We start from the raw sequence: 17177 nt of genomic DNA on the forward strand, positions 1-17177 counted from the left end.
CAGCGAAATTTGCAAAGACTTTAAAGGCTCCATCAATCTTATGATTCATTGCTAGATCAGACGTGTGGCCATTTAAAGGGGTACTCCACTCAAACATTACTTTTCATATATTGCTGCCCATGGCAAGACTAACAATTCCTTCCATACTTGTTATTATCTATTCAGTCTCCTTCCCACACTTTGGAGCTGCTGCTTTCTACTAAACACACAAAAAACTGTGTGAGAGCTTTTCTCTGCATCTCCCCCCCCTCCCTTCTGAGATGGCTGATGTAAACAAGTCCCTATCTGCAGCTTTGTAATTTTGAGTTCATCAGCAACATAACCTCATATCCATCCCACCATTAAGAACCTATAAAGTTTCAGATACAGCCTTCCAGGGACTTGTTTACACGTGCCATCTCGGAAGGGAGGAGGGGGTGATGTAGAGAAAAGCTCACACACTGTTTGTGTGTCTCCGGCAGAAAGCAGCATTTCAGAACTGGGGGAAGGAGACTGAACAGATAATAAAAAGTATGGAATGAATTGTTAGTCTTAACATGGGCAGTAACATATGAAAAGCGATATTTGAGCAGAATACCCCTTTAAATTCATGGCTATCGCTGGATAATCAGCCCATGTTCTCTGGTCAGCAGTGAATATACACTTTTCGTATAATCTTCCGTTGCAGGCATAGTTATGGAGGATCACAGCACATAGAATTAGGTTGCGCAGTTTTTGGTGACGACGTAGGAGAATTTACATAGAATCCATCATCTGGTAATGTTCCTTAGCTCCTGTCTTATAAGGTGCCGTGCGTGACTGTAAGTTGGGAGGAACATCTTCCATGTGACAATAATGAGCTTCATCTTTTACAACTCGATGGAGAAGGAGCCGAGCACTTGCCTCTGGCAATCAACTTGCAGTAGAAAGATGAAAGCTGGAGCTGGAGCAGGGTTGGCCGCTCTGGGCGAAGTCTCTCATTTGTATCTGTACTAGTTAGCATAAATCAGGCCCATTATGTGTGGTAATGGCAAGTCCGAATTAGTCCTGCCGGGTCCGCACTTTTCCTCTCTTTCTACTTAACTATTAAGTATTCAGAGATCGGTTTATTTTGGAATTAGTTCTTTTATGTATTATATTATAGAACTATATCACATTTAATTCATACTGTGGACATTCACAGCCGTTCTTTAATATTTAACATGCCACTTACTTTGTGGATTTTCTAGAAGTCTGGCTGTATAAATACTCTTGAAGGTAGTCTGGGCAAACTTAAGAACCAGGGGGGGCAGGGAACAGTGGGAACCAAAAAAAATTGTAATACTTACCTGTTCACGGTCACTCGATGGTTTCCTGTATCTCCCAGTTCTTGTGATGTCACAGCTCTACAGGAACTACCCGCTAGGCCCCTGTGACGTCACAACCCGATTCTTGGGTCGTTAGGTCATTAGGAATCGAGAAATACAGGACCAGTGGGTGACTGTGAGTGGTGGTGCTGCAGGGGGAACCAGAACAGGTAAGTATAACGTAATTATTATGTTCTTATCCCCCTGTGCCCTCACTTTATTTATTTATTTTTGGATGTTTTTTGCCTGGATTTCCCACAATAGATTAGCAAAGGAAGGTGATAATATAAGGAACATAATTCAGCCCCCCTAGCATCATGGAGTCAGGAGATGGTGCATGGATCACTTGCTACAAATGATTTAATATTTGGATATTTTTGGGCATAGTGCGCACTGTTAGAGTGGTGGTTAATATTTCATCTGAAGGCTGTAACATGTGGTGATAGAATGAGAACTGCGATGTAATTAGTATTCAGCATCTTCAGGGCTTCTTGCAGAAATCTCAGGTAGACCTGAGGGGGAGGAATTATTTATTAAGATTGTGCAGCACTTAATTTAATGAACTAACCTCAGAATGGGGCCCTTTTATATGTCCCATCCCGATATTCTGGGGGGCGGGGGTTTATTATTTGCTGGGTGGGTACTGAGTAAAGGGGGATGCATACAGGATACAGGACCACCACTTACCTCGGGGCAGATTTATGCATTCTGTGCCCATCCCAGCAAGTGTGAACGGACCAAAGAGGCCGACGGCCAATGCCCCATCACTCAGTATATAGGAGCAAGGACTTCTGTATCCCATTCCCCCAAAACAAAGGGGGGGGGGGGGGGGGGAAGTCTGGTTTCAACAAATCTGTTTTTTTATTCTGGAAAATTAGGAATTTGATTAATTCTGGATTGACTTGCTTGTGTAGTTACAATCTTTGCCTATGGTCTGTGACTAGAAGAATAGAGGGTGCATTATGATTGGTGCATCAGCCTCAATATATTGCAAAATATCTCTGTTTTAGGGGTCTTTATTGTAATCCCCAATCCATGTCTTGTTTGGTGGCCAATAGTGTTGAGCGGTCATGGTAAACTATTCGTTTGGCAAACGTCTCCAGACCTGAATGCTCAGCATGGAGAAGTTGGATGCTGCCCTAGGGCTGACAGAAAAATATGGATACAGCCTATGGCCTATGGCTGTATCCATGTTTTCCAGGACTCCCCAGAGCAGCATCCAACTTCTTCAAACACCCGGCCGAGCATTCAGGGTCACAGAACGTTGCCGAACCCGAACCTCTCCACAAGTCTGCTCAACACTAGTGGTCGGGTCAGTAAAGTGAATGAATTGTTAGTTTATAATGCCCTGTCAGTGTCTTAAGTACGACGAATATGTCTGTTTCCAGAGGTTGCTCCGAAACCTATCGCATGCCAACCGTAGAGTATAAGATGAATGAGGGCATCCCGTATGAGCTGAAGTTTCCATTCAGAAACAACAACAAATGGCAAAGAAACGCAGCCAAAGGAGAGGCCGCACAGCTCCGACAGATCCCTTCTCAGCTCCAGAGTCCAGTCTCATCCAGAGTGTCTTCCGTCAAGGGAGACGGCAAGATGCAGACACCAGAACGTTCCGCAAACATTCCTAGGAGTATTTCCAGCGATGGTCGTCCTTTGGAGAACAAGAGGTGAGATTGTGGAATTATACCCAATGTTTTTAATGGAGGGGGAATTTTGCCGCTCTCATAGTCTTTGGCTGCGTTCACACTGAGGAAAAGAGGTGGAAATACCAAGCAGAATCCCGCCTGCCTCACTTTCTCAGTGCTATGTATACATGTATACATAACATTGAGACAGTAAAGCAGACGGGATTATAAGCGGAGTCAGCGGTGGGGATTCTGCTTGGAATTTCCACCTCTTTTCCTCTTAGTGTGAACGCACCCTTATGTGATGAAGACAGAAGAGATGGGAACAGCTTCTCAGACTCCATAAAAGTCTCTGTATAGTGATTTTATGTTGGCATGTGTAAATTGCAGAAACCATCTCCACTATTTAATATACTTACACACATATATATATATATATATATATATATATATATATATATGTATATTAATGTTCTAAGTGGAACCTTGCTTTGGCTTGTAACATAGACGTGAGATAACATAGGCGTTAGTTCTGGCTCAGGCCTAACTTTCCAGGCTGTACCGTATATATGAGAATGGTGCTGGTTTCATTTTGGATCAACTTCCATGTAACCCCTTTTACTAACCCTCCTTGACGCTAACCCTTAGGGTAAGCACGGCTGCCCTCTCCTACTCTGTCCAATAAATCTATCTTATCTTGAATAAGGCTGTCTCCGGCGTCAGAGATATATGTCTCTGTTTCATCTATCGCCATTGGACGATCCCAGCAGTGTCGTAATTCTCCCAGCAATCTTTCTACCTCCAGTGATACCGGATCAAGTGGAGGCTCCAGTCACAGGCAGAAATCAATGCCCGAAGGGTACGTCACTCCTCCTTGTTTTTTTTTTATATGAACATCCAGCTCCTTTTGGCTTTGGATTTTGAGTAATTTCTTGCAGCTTTTTCGGATTGCTGCTCAGTGTGTTTCCCATGGCTTTCCTAGAGGTGTGGTGTTATTTATGGCAGGACTTCTTTAGTCAGTCCGCTCTGGGTTTTTTATTGAGGTTTGACTAATCGAAAGTATATACTATTACATGCTGTCATTTAAAGGGGTCGTTCGCTTTTTTAAGCTAAGTGCATAGAACCCTCAATGGCCAGCTCTAACCTGCAGGACGCATTCAGTTCTGCCACAGGGATAACAAAGCGTTCCATGCTTCACTTTGACATTAAAGGGGTATCCTAGGGTTAGAAAAACATAGATGCACAGCAACATACTTGTCCTTAGGTTGAGTTTGGGGTCTGGGATCTATTCACTTAAAGGGGTTATCCAGCGCTACAATAACATGGCCACTGTTCCCCCTCTCTTGTCTCCAGGTCAGGTGTGGTTTGCAATTAAGCTCAATTTACTTCAATGGAACTGAGTTTGAAACCCCACCCAATCTGAAGACAAGAGAGGGGGGAAAAGTGGCCATGTTTTTGTGTGCTGGATAACCCCTTTAAATGGAACCAAGTTGAGGTATCACACACAACCTAAACATGAGAGTGCTGCTGTTTCTGAAAGAAAGCATGGTTTCTAGTCCTGGTAACCCCTTTAAAAGGCTGTCCCTATAGTCCCCAGACAGAAATGATTTTATAAGAAATGAAAAAGTTGATCCAATATGCAAAACCATACAGTGGAGTAATAATTACAATTGTGTCCATCTTCCCATAGATGAGTTTTCAGGCTGGACTGCAGTAACTCAGTGCGGCCACTACACAATGTATGGCGCTGTCTGCTTCTGGCCCTGTTGTCTGTATATATGTATGCTGCAGCTCTGTCTCATCCTCTAAAATGCTGTGTTCTCATATTAAATACAAAATGAACTTTACTGATATCCTAGTTAGTTTTGCTGTGTCTCTTTGAAGTATGTGTGGGTTACTCTGTGACGTGTATCTCTAATGTATACCTATGACTGATCCCATATAGTGGCGTTTATTATACATAGGTATGTTTTGGATTTAAACTGGTTCCAGCTCAGTGGTATGGCTTAAAGGGAATGTGTCAGCTATATTTTTGTTTGCTGGTTAGTCAGATATTAAAAATTGTTCTTTTTATCTAATCTATTAGTTTTTTTTCTGACTAATTTTTTTTCACCTTTTGTACATTGTTATGGGGGCTGACATATTGCCTAGGCTGATTTTAGCTGCATTTAGTGGCATGCTTTACAGCTCGGCTCATGGACATAGACCACAATAAGACTGTCTATCCACTTGAGGTGAATGCGAAACATTACTGAGCGCGCTCTGTGACCTGTGAAGAGGTCATTCCACAGGGAGCTGCTATTGACTCCTATTTACAGGTGTCACATGACGCTGCAATGCTGTACAGATCACTTTACAGTAGCCTCCTCTTGGACAAAGCAGGAAGTCTCGGCTTAGTGGTGAAAATGAAAATTGCACGATCAGGATTATTTTATAATATAGATAGAAAAATGGGCTGTAGACATGATGCTGCCTTGAACCAGAAGAGTCATTGTCAAAGTGACTGCCAAACACCGTGCTGTCTTTAACTGTATGTGCTCCGGATTAGGAGCACATACAGTTAAAGGGCTAGTATCAACACCCGGCAGCACTTGCCTAAGTACTGGTGCTGCCTCAGGCTGCCATACAGTGCATGCAGAATTCTGGAGTTTCCTGATACACATCTGGAATTTTGGATGCGCCCGTGCCGGAATTCCGGACAATTATAAGACCGATCCTATCATTTACAGGCCAGACTATTTTCTGACATGGAAAAATCCTGAAGAGTATCCGTTCCCATAACATGGCCAGAAACAGCGCCACACTTGTCTAGAGGATGTATGTGGTATTGCAGCTTGACCACATAAACTTCAACTAAACCAACCCCTGGGCAAGTATGGTGGGGGTTGTAGAAGGAAGCAGCTATGTTATAAGGCTGTGTTCACATAGCGTGTAGGTAGATTAGATTGTAAGCTCTGGGTCAGAAACTAAATATACTTTGTCTCTACAGGATTCTAACCTTTCTTCCAGTTTGATGGTTATTCTTCCATACAGAGACTTTATCCATAGTTTACACCTCTGAGCTCTACCAGTGCTTTATAATAGACTCCGCTCTCGTCCGCCTGGCTAACGTTATACGTGAGAACAATCCCCCTGCCGCCGCCGCGCTGATGTTGTCACAATGCGGTGTCATTTATAATAACTGGAAGCATTATTTTCTGCAGCGTTTGCCGCTGTAGCTCTGTTAGGGAATTCTCCCGCTTCCCAGACCGCCCCAACCCCCGAAAACAGCGAGACGTGAAACTCGAGGAAATCTAAGATAGACGCGATGTGCCGAGTGATAAATTAAAAGCCATTAAAGAGAATCTATTGCGCTATTGGTTTGAGTGAAGTCTTAGTTATGTTAAGCATGCCCACAACACTCTCCATAGAAGTTAATGAGTCATTTTCTGCCTCGGATTTCTTATGACCATCCATAAAGATGTCACATAATGTGACCCAGGAGAACACTGAGCATGCTTAGCTGGTTTATTGCTCTTTCACTATATACCGCTAATTGTCATGAATATTGATGGCCCTGTAGTAAGTGGCAGCATTCATGTCAGCATGCCGCAAGGTCAGTGTTACTGAAAGCATTCAAGGGCATAGGGTCATACGCCACAGGTATAGCAATTATTACAAGTATACAATAGAATGCATATATAGAATGTTTGTTTTTTTAAATTTCGTGTTATGCAATTTTAATTGTGTGTTTACTTTGAGGCCGAACAATAAGAACATGGCTGTATTCACACAGTGCATTTTTGTTGCTTAAAGGGAATGTGTCGGCTACATTTTCTTTTACCGATTTAGATTCAGATACAAAAACTTGTTCTTTTATTCTAATGTTTCTGTTTTCTGACCTGTAATTTTAACAGCATTTAGGGACCTGCTTTATTGCAAGCCTCATGGACATAGAGGACAATAGTTTGTGCCCTTGACATGAATGTGAAACATTACTCAGCGCGCTCTGTCATTCCATTGTCTCCTCTATCTACTGGTGTCACATGACGCTGCAATGCTGTACAGATCACTTTACAGCCGCCTCCTTTTATCATCACAGACAGAACAGGAAGTATTCGCTTAGTTTTAGCCCAGTGGTGAGAATGAAAACTGCAAGATATCCAGAATATTTTATAATATAGATAGAAACATGGAAAATTAGAAAAAAAGTTACCATAAAAATGTTAAAAAAATGTTTATCATTAAAAAGTAAGTTATTTTCTGATGACACTGTCCCTTTAAGGTCTTTACCTGCTGCTATCTGCAATCTGCATTGTAGTTTCTAGTTATAACAGAAACCACCTAGCTGTATTGGATCCACAACAGATGTCAGTGGTGCTGGGACCCTATTGACGTATAGTGGGATCTGTTGGGTCCCACGGCGCCACATGCAGGGTCACCTCTTTTCTCCATTAGATGTGATGGATTCTGCAGTATATACACACACGCGATGTTGAGAAAAAAAAAAATCTAATGGTATTTTTAAAGATTGTTTTGACTCTTTCCATTTACTTGAGCTTTGTTGTTTCAGGCCTTTTGTTCTATTGTTCTATTCCTTGCCCTTTACTTCTACATTGTCTTCTAATTCCAATTCATTTGCCGGAAGCTCGATCATCTACAGTATCTAGCAATAGTGGAAAAACAATGAGAGATAAACAGTTATTGTACTTTTCCACTGGTGTCAGGTGATTATTTAGATTTGTAAATTACTTCTATTTTAAAATTCTTCCTGTACTTATCAGCTGCTGTATGTCCTGCAGGAAGTGGTGTATTCTTTCCAGTCTGATACAGTGCTCTCTGCTGCCACCTCTGTCCAGAGGGGTTTTGGCTCCTGCTCTGGACAGTTCCTGACATGGACAGAGGTGGCAGCAGAGAGGACTGTTTCAGACTGGAAAGAATACACCACTTCCTGCAGGACTTACAGCTGCTGATAAGTCCTGGAAGACTGGAAATTTTTAAACAGAGGTAATTTACAAAACTATATAACTTTCTGTGACCAGTTGATTTAAAAACGTTTTTTTTTTTTTTTTTTTATTCGGAGTACCCCTTTAATATATAGTAAAGTTTAGCTTTCTTGCACTTGTGTTTTGTTACGTTTCACTTGCACTAGGAAACACTGGGCCCAATATGGGAGCTTGTGAGTTTAGACACTATATTGCTCTATGTATAGGTCAGAGACATTACTAGTCTAATATGTACAAAAAAAGGATATACTTGAACATAGTGGTATATATTACAGGTGTCAAACTCAGGCCCTCTAGCTGTTACAAAACTACAATTCCCATCATGCCCGGCCGGCCAAAGCTCTAGCTTCATATAACCAAGGAGACGCCCTTTAATGTGAGCTATACCAGCCATTGTATGTAGTGACCTTAGAGAAGGAAGCGCCTAGTGAATGTGTGAGAGCCCAGCTGCTCCTGGCTGCGGTGTCCCTTCCTCTCTAATAAGTGTCTGTGACCAGAGTGTCAAATCCCCGAGCCCAGGGTGCAGAACAAATGGGCTGTGTCTCTTTTGATACTGACTTCTCACTTGTGAATGTCTCGCTGTTCCACGCCGGAGTGGCTGCCGATTGCCTTGAAGGTTATTATTGCGCTGAGCGGACATTTGTTTCTCAGCATGTGAATCCCTGAAATAGACCGAGAACATGTAATGTGCAAAGAATTAACCAAACCTCAATGAACGGGTTCTGTTCTCTCTGCTGCAGAAGCTTCTCTTCATCTATTCCCAAATGTATCTGGACCAAAGTTGTTGTTTTTTTTGTTTTTTTGTTTTTTTTCTATTCAGGTTCAGCACTAATCCAGCATTACTTTACCATTCTTATTAAAGAGGTCATTGAGCATCTCTACATGGATACAGCTATAAGCCATAGGTTGTATCCATGTTTTTTCACACTACCTAGGGCTGCATCCAACTTCTTCAGCCACCGGCAATGTAATGCCGAATGATGGGACTGGAGCGTGCTCATCTCTAACATCCATTAAGGAATATATTCTGTGCTCTGTAGTGGAGGTGTTGATCGTGCTTTTTAGCTCTTTATACCAAGCAGCCGCCATATTATATTGGTGATGTTCATGGTCCGAAGGAAAAGGCAAATGCATGAAGTGCTTTGGCGGTAATGGATATGGCGGATATATTTGTTTGATAGTAACATTGTATTTCTTCCTACAGGTTTGGCGTTGGACGAAGGTCACCGGCGTCTATTGACAGGCAGAATACACAGGGTGACCTGGTGGCCAGCGGAAAGTCTACACCCAACTGGCAGAGGAGCGATGACAATGCCAATGATCAAATAGGTATCTATCTAACACTAGACTTACACAAAGTGTGTGTGTATGTATATGTGTGTATATATATATATATATATATATATATATATATATATATATACATATATATATATATTATATATAATCATTGTTGAACTTGGTTGGAATTATACTTGGCTATAATGTGGTAATATTTACAGCTATAATAGGCAAAGGAATCTCTGCTGGCCAGCCGGCACCTTGCTATTTACCAACCAGGGGCAACAACCCCAAAACAGCCCACCACAGATGGGTCCCCTTCACTACTTGGAAGAAATTCTGGCTCAGCCATTCCCCATTCATGTTCTAAGCTCCTGACATTGACCCACAGAGATGCTTCCTGCTATAGGGGACACTGGAAAGCAGAGAGCTACGTTGCATATCCTCTTTTCCCATTATTAACAATGGAACATAAAAGTCCCCAGAGCCCTTATGGGCAGGGTTAGGGAACCTTGGCCCTCCAGCTGTTGCAAAACCACAACTCCCATCATGCCTGGACAGCCTGGCATGCATCGGCTGAAGAGCCAAGGTTCCCTAACCCTGCCTTATGACGTGACATATGATGAGCTGTTTGTGCAAAAAATTTATCATCATAATGGCAAAAATTCAGAGATAAAGGTAGGAATTAAGCAGGTACTACACTGTCTGTCCAAGCAATAATCCTAGACCCCCAGGGGGATAAACGCTACCAAGGCTGTGCGTCACTCACTGGTCTCCATGTATATATTCATAGGAGCGGTCAGCAGGGACGGCTATGGGCAGCATGCTTGCCCCCTAATGTGTATGAACAGTGTCGGTGGGCCTGTATACATTCAGGTTTTCAATGCAGTTTTTAAAGCCAAAACCAGATGTGGATCATAAAAGAGGAGAAAAGTACAAAGGACAGATCCCACTTGTGTCCGTTTTTGGCTTCCAGGCCGCCTAATGTGAACGTGCACGGCCGGCCCTAGTCAAATCTTATTCCATAAACCAGACACCTAATCTTCCTTTGTTGGAGGCTTGTGTACATGTAAACACTGTCACACATGAATTCAGTCCGCGGGTAACATGTTTGTCTTTCAGATTTACATTTCTATTGCATTACACAATTAAGCTGTCAGTGCGAGTAAAATATTAGGTGTATAAAGCAGCAGGGGTGTATTACGTGCCGGGATTGTGCTGCTCCTTTCTTGTTATACAGGCTTTGTGGTTTTTACGCTTTATGAAACAAACCTCATCAGGAGTCTCTGTGGAATTAATCCGTTTGGCATCCAGTGTTACCTTCCTTGTACAGAAAGAATGGATGGATATTGGTGGCACCTGAGCTCCGGCTGTTATGGATTCCAAAATGCAGTACGGAAAGATGAGCCGTCTCTGGATACAGGGCTGCTACCCATAGAAATCACATAGGAAATGTGGCCTTGTCATTGTCCTGTTTAAAGGGGTACTCCAGCAAAAAAAAATAATAATAATGATAACAATAATAATAACTATATAATAATAAAATAAAACATTATAATCTTCTATTATTATCATCATCATCATCATTGGATGATGATACTAAAAGAAGAATATTATGATTTATTATTTTATTATATAGTTATTGTTGTTATTATTATTATTATTGTTACTTTTGTTATATACCCCCCCCCCCCCCCCAAATCAACTGGTGTCAGCGATCTGTACTTTACTTTTATTAAAAAACACTACTTATCAGCTGCTGTATGTCCTGCAGGAAGTGGTGTATTCTTTCCAGTCTGACACAGTGCTCTCTGCTGCCACCTCTGTCCATGTCAGGGACTGTCCAGAGCAGGAGAGGTTTTCTATGGGGATTTGCTATTGCTCTGGACAGTTCCTGACATTGACACCGTGCTCTCTGCTGCCACCTCTGTCCGACTGGAAAGAATACACCACTTCCTGTAGAACATACAGCAGCTCATAAGTAATAGAAGACTGGAGGTTTTTTAACTTAAGTAAATTAAAAATTTCTGGCACTTTCTGACGCTGGTTGATTTGAAAGGGAAAAAAAAATCACTGGAGTTCCCCTTTAAGTATCAACAATAAAACTGGCTGCATATGTGTATTCAAAGCAATCGGGATTTTACAATGGGGCCATATTCTCTGCACATTAATTGGCATTTTCTTTACTTTTGAGATTATTCCCTTTTACAACCAACAATATATTAAGCAAAACCCAATGCCCTGCAGCTGCTCGCAATGTATGGCCCCTGTATCCTGACAGCGGAGACAGGAGAAGGGATCCTTGTCATGTCAGCACATCATGCCAGCCCTGCAGATACTCATTGTAAGGATATAGAGGCGGGTAGATGTCTCCTGTCATCTGATGATGGTGCCCGGGCTACATACATAGGGGGCCGCACCAATATTTTACTAATATAGAACACGACAGCCGTTTTGTTGCTAAGAAGAAAAGATCATGCGGAACCACCTTGAGAACGCTTAATTCCATGAGATCTGGAGTTGCTTAGTAACGTAAAACTCCGCTTTGGCCATTTCTGGGTTGTCAAGCCATCTGTTCAGCTGGAGTATAGGCGCATTTCAACAAAGCAGCAATTAAACTGCTCCGTAATTTCTTCGAGGGACAGAATGTTTTTTTTTTTTTTTTTTTTCTTCCTTCCTTATTTCGCAGATGTTTTATCTCTATCAAGATGATAACCGTGAATTTGTTTTCTAAGATTCTAAGTAACCTGTATTGTCGTTGAACGGAGCGGTAATAACCCATAGCTGAAGTATAGGGATTTATGATGACCATGTAGGTTGCTCCGTATTATAAAATAAAAAAAGTAAAAATCAGATGTGATATTAGAAAATCTTGAGTTATTGTACATTGAAATCTGCAGGAACGTAGTGAAGCGGATGCCGTCATATTTCCCCACAGACTCCAGCCATTTGTTATTGGTCCTGGAAGCAGGACACTCTATGATCAGCTGATCTTTGGTTAATATCTCTAAGAAAACTAGATTTTTTTAGGGAAAATGTATGTACTGCATGTTGTTATCATTGTGCATTTATGGAAAAATAGCTTGTGTCTAAAGGAAAAGAACTTGCTATACAGTGCCGCCTAGTGGAGGGAAGTCCCCTTGCTATCAATGTTTGACCCTTAAAGGGGTTATCCATCCAGGCTTACAAAATCATGAAAGCAGGTGTAAGGAAAATAGCCAGCTCACCATGAGCTAGTATTCATTAGGTGAAGGGTCCAATGGGGGGGGGGGCAAACTCTGGCCCTCCAGCTGTTACAAAACTACAATTCCCATCATGCCTGAACGGCCAAAGCTTTAGCTGTGCCAGAGAGTTTATAAAAGGTAATGGAGTAAGAAATGTCTACTGTGAAAAATAAAAGTAAAAAATACGTCAGCTGCTCAAAGCTAAAAGCTGGAAATTGTCTCTTTTGCAGAACCAACATGCCACATGCCTGCTGTGTCTAAGGTCCATCCATCCTACCGAGACAGCCCGACAGGAAGACTTATACGACAAGATCCTGTCCTCCATCTATCTCCTCACAAACAGGGACAGGTCTGTGGGGGAACTTTCTTCTCAAAAGTGCATTAGTTTTAATCAAATCTGCCAAGACAATGTGGGGGATTTATATTGGATTTTTACTTGTAGTCACTTAAAGGGGTATTCCGCTCAAAAATAACTTTTCATATGTTTCATTAATAATTCCTTCCATACTTGTTATTGTCTATTCAGTCTCCTTCCCTCAGTTCTAAGCTGCTGCTTTCTGCTGAAGACACAAAAATCCGTGTGTGAGCTTTACTATCAGTCGCCCCCCGAGACGGTTGATGTAAACAAGTCCCTATCTGCAACTTTGTAATGCAGTGAGGACTAATCACAGTGAGTTTATCAGCAACTTGACCTCAGATTGACCCTCCCAGCATTACAAAGAAGATACAGCCTGCCAGAGACTTGTTTACATCGGCCATATCAGAAAGGAGGAGAGGGAGAGGAGAAAAAAAAGCTCACACACAGATTTGTCTCTTCAGTAGAAAGCAGCAGCTCAGAACTGAGGGAAGGAGACTGAAAAGATAATAACAAGTATGGAAGGAATTGTTAGTCTCACCTTTTCCCAATTCATATGAATGAAACAGTTATATGAAATAATTTGCAGCATGTGAATTATCCCCTAGTCTGTGATCTGTGGTTTATTATATCCAAATGAACTGACAACCAGTTTTTCCCATCTTGTGCTTGATGTACTATTGCCTCTGTTTACAGACGGACAGCCATTACTCCAGCCATTCGAGCACCAATACACTTTCCAGCAATGCGTCCAGTGCGCACAGTGAAGAGAAATGGTATGACAGCGGGGAACGGCTGGAGTCTGACCTGAACAGCTACACCTATATACAAGGAACGTCCGCTGACAGCGGGATCGACACCACCTCATACGGCACTAACCACGTCAGTTCCATTCCTGGGGCATCCTCCACGTCTCCACGCTCCGGCCCTCCGAAAGAGAAAGTGGCCCCTCTGTGGCACAGCGTCAGCGATGTGGGGTTAATATCTGATAGGACTTGTGACAGGGACTCTCACGCAATGGATGGGAAAAGGGAATCTCCTGTCACTATGGAGAATCACACTAAAGTCCCCATAGGCTCCAAACCATTAACAAGAGAGAACAGCGCCTACAGCCTGAGCGATGCCGCGTCACACACCAGGTAAGAGCTCAGCTTGTGTTATCGCACATGTCACTCCTGTGGTGGAATCGCAGCATCGGTGGTGGGTTCTTTTTGCTTAAAGACACAGTACACACAATGGGGATTAGCACACTGTCACGTATCGTTACATCTCCTTTCCACCATTCCTTTTTCCACCACCCCCTAACATTAGAAAGAAAATCATTCCATTCCTCTCCCACACAAACTCTACCACATTAGTCCAATCTTGGTTTTCATTCCTAAAGGGATCACTAAACCTAATAAGCAGAAATTGGTAATAAAAATGTAGCTTAAAAAAAACTGCTCCTCTGGTGCGCCAATGCGGGCAGCTACTCTGGTGCACCACTGTGGGCAGCTTCTATGGTGCACCAATGTGGCCGACTTCTCTGGTGCACCAATGCGGGCGGCTACTCCGGTGTGCCTTTGTGGACAGCTACTCTGGTGCACCAATGTGGGCGGCTACTCTGGTGCACCAATGTGGGCAGCTTCTATTGTGCACCAATGCGGCCGTCCACTCTGGTGCACCAATGCGGGCGGCTACTCCGGTGCACCAATGTGGGCAGCTTCTATTGTGCACCAATGCGGCCGTCCACTCTGGTGCACCAATGCGGGCGGCTACTCCGGTGCACCAATGGGGGCAGCTTCTCTGGTGCGCCAATGTGGGCAGCCACTCTGGTGCACCAATGGGGGCAGCTTCTCTGGTGCGCCAATGTGGACCTCCATATGGAATTACCAGAATGGGAGACATCTTTATAGACTTCTCATGACTCAAAGGGTCACAGTAGATTGCGTTGATTAAAAGTAAATGTATAAAGCCTTAGGTTTAGTGTCCCTTTAAATATCATCCTGAAGTACAATAATGAATAAAACAACAATCTCATTAGCATTTAATGGTGTAAACTTTTGCACAGTGATACCGTTCTAGTATTGGAGGCTGCCATTGTATTGGGATGCATTTGTCAATGTGTGCTTTTTTGTCTTTCCTGTTGTCAGCATAGAGTTGTCATTGGCTCAGCAGTCCTATATGTGGCTTTGTCTTTGGGTCAGAAGTTGTCATTGTGTTGTGGTTTTTCAGGTTGGAGGCACAGTTTTCCGGTGGCAGCCATTGTGTCTGTGTAGTGTTTCTCTGGAGCAGCAGTTGTCGGTGTCGCCTTGTCCTGTCGCCTTAGTTGTCCGTACTGTGTCGTGCTGGGCTTCGATTTGTACTTGCATTGTTGCCTACAATGGTCACTCTGAACAATCTGCTAACCTGTGGCTGTTCTGTCTGGACAATATGTGGACTATAAATACGGACTTTGTTTTTCCACTTCCCAGATTATATAGGAGGTTGGACGATAGAGCTGTTTGTTTTATTGGTTGCACTGTTATGTATGGAAATGCAGATGTATGCAGAAATGCAAATGTATGCAAAGACGTTCTAGTGACAATGATGAAGCTGTCTAATGTGTAGTTGGTAGAGCGGATCGCTTGGATTCGTCCGTTGGATGCAACCCTTAGGCTGCCTGGAAAACATGGATACGGCCATAGGCTGTTTTTATGTTTTCCAGGATTCCCCTAGGGCGGCATCCAACTTCTGCAGCCACCGGTAATCAAATGGCGGGTCAGACGAACCCAAGCGTGGTGGAGATTCGCTTATCTCTACTAGTGGGTTGTATCATCCCTATCATTACTAAGTCACATATGTATTTCAGGCAGTTTGTAGAGGCCCAAACACTTGATACAACTAATCCGTGAGCCAGAAAACATTTCTGGAAATTTACACAAGAGATTTTCAAAAATTTTTTATTTTTTATTTTTGTGGTGTCCGATCTTTTTCTCATAAAACATAGAAGAATTCAGTCAGTCAGCAGAATGTAGGAGTTAGTGGACCGCATCTAAATTATTATTAATAATAATATTAATAATGATAATGATAATAATATAAACTTTAGGGTCACCTAAAGTAAGTGGATCAGAGGGTGTCCCAGTCAGCTGTAGACGGTTCAGTAACCCTGCAGTTGCCCATTCCTCCTGCAGTGCCACTACCCCGATTTCTAAAGCATTAACGTCATCCTACTGTATTATGGTCTATTTACACAGACAGATTATTTGCCAAAGATTTGAAGCCAAAGCCAGGAACAGATTGCGGCAGATTCAGCCGTCAACATAAGGTGTATGGGGCTGTGGTGATAGGGGTAGGCCATGATAGAAAATCATGTCTGACCCCTTTGTTCCCTCCCCTCTCCATAGACAACACTGGAACGTTCAGCCATGCTTGTGTATGGGGAGGACGGGAGGCGATCAGAAGATATAACTTCATATCAGTTATTGAAGGTGTATGGGGACCTTTATAGCCATATTCCACTTTATAATAGAGGAGAACCCTTGAATCCCCTAATAAGAATAGTGCAGCTCTGCCCTCTGCTTAGGGTCTTGTGAACACCTACAGAGTCACAGATGAATTGTCAGACGTTAGTATTTTAGAAATTAGTTTTGCACTTATCTGTAGATCACCTCCTGCAAGTATTACCGTATACTATAGCGCCTGAATAAATATAGTCTGTGCAAACAGTTGTGTTTGCCCATAGTGCACAGGTCACCTGATTTCATGTGCTATTTGCTAGAGAATATAGAGTAATATGCCACCTAATATCCTTCTCCTCTGACCATTTTTAGTTTACACGCTACAGAAAATGTGTTACACAAGTTTTTTTCCCCCATTAAAAGTGGTGCCTGGCAAAAAAAAAAATAATAATAATAATTGCTAGCTTCAAAAGCGAATATAATATTTGAGTTATTTTGGTGTGACCGTCTGTGTATACCGTGCACATAGAGGCGGCGAGCATACATTTGTATTTCTGACTTGCAAATAACCATTGTCATTCAGCATTTGGAATCGTTTGGTTTGACCCCAGTTAATAATGGTATATACGCGGGACTCAAGTTCTAGTTGGTTAGTCGGACTCGTGATGAGAGAATACAAATTACAGCTTTGTCGTTGTTTCATATATACACCCAGTGTTTAATCCTAAAAAGTAAAGAAGTCCAGCGATTTAAAAAAAATATATTTCAGCCGGCAGGGGGTAATATAATAAACAGTCATTACTCACGTCTCCCCATGCCCCTGAAGCGCTGGGTCACAGGTTCCACAATCCCCGTCTGAAGGCATTTTCCACCCCGACTTCTGATGTCACCATGTCATCTGGCTGATGAAGTGACTGCTCAGCCAATCAGTGACTGGAGCAGCTTCCTGCATCAGTCCCT

At 42.6% G+C, this 17177-nt stretch overlaps 1 protein-coding gene across 5 annotated transcripts in view; it reads left to right on the forward strand.

The window, feature by feature from the left end:
- The window catches only part of SIPA1L1 (signal induced proliferation associated 1 like 1), a 185697-nt gene that overhangs the window by 144102 nt on the left and 24418 nt on the right, over window positions 1-17177 (forward strand). For 4 of the 5 annotated variants that reach the window (XM_069951189.1, XM_069951192.1, XM_069951193.1 and 1 more), the window contains 5 exons: window positions 2714-2992; window positions 3657-3809; window positions 9140-9264; window positions 12671-12789; window positions 13492-13934. In XM_069951189.1, the coding sequence (XP_069807290.1) occupies window positions 2714-2992; window positions 3657-3809; window positions 9140-9264; window positions 12671-12789; window positions 13492-13934 (1119 nt within the window). The remainder of the gene's footprint in view (window positions 1-2713; window positions 2993-3656; window positions 3810-9139; window positions 9265-12670; window positions 12790-13491; window positions 13935-17177) is intronic. The other variant, XM_069951191.1, reaches the window with a different exon arrangement.

This window comes from Dendropsophus ebraccatus, chromosome 13 (genome assembly GCF_027789765.1).
Source record: "Dendropsophus ebraccatus isolate aDenEbr1 chromosome 13, aDenEbr1.pat, whole genome shotgun sequence".
In the NCBI taxonomy this organism is placed as follows: Eukaryota; Metazoa; Chordata; class Amphibia; order Anura; family Hylidae; genus Dendropsophus; species Dendropsophus ebraccatus.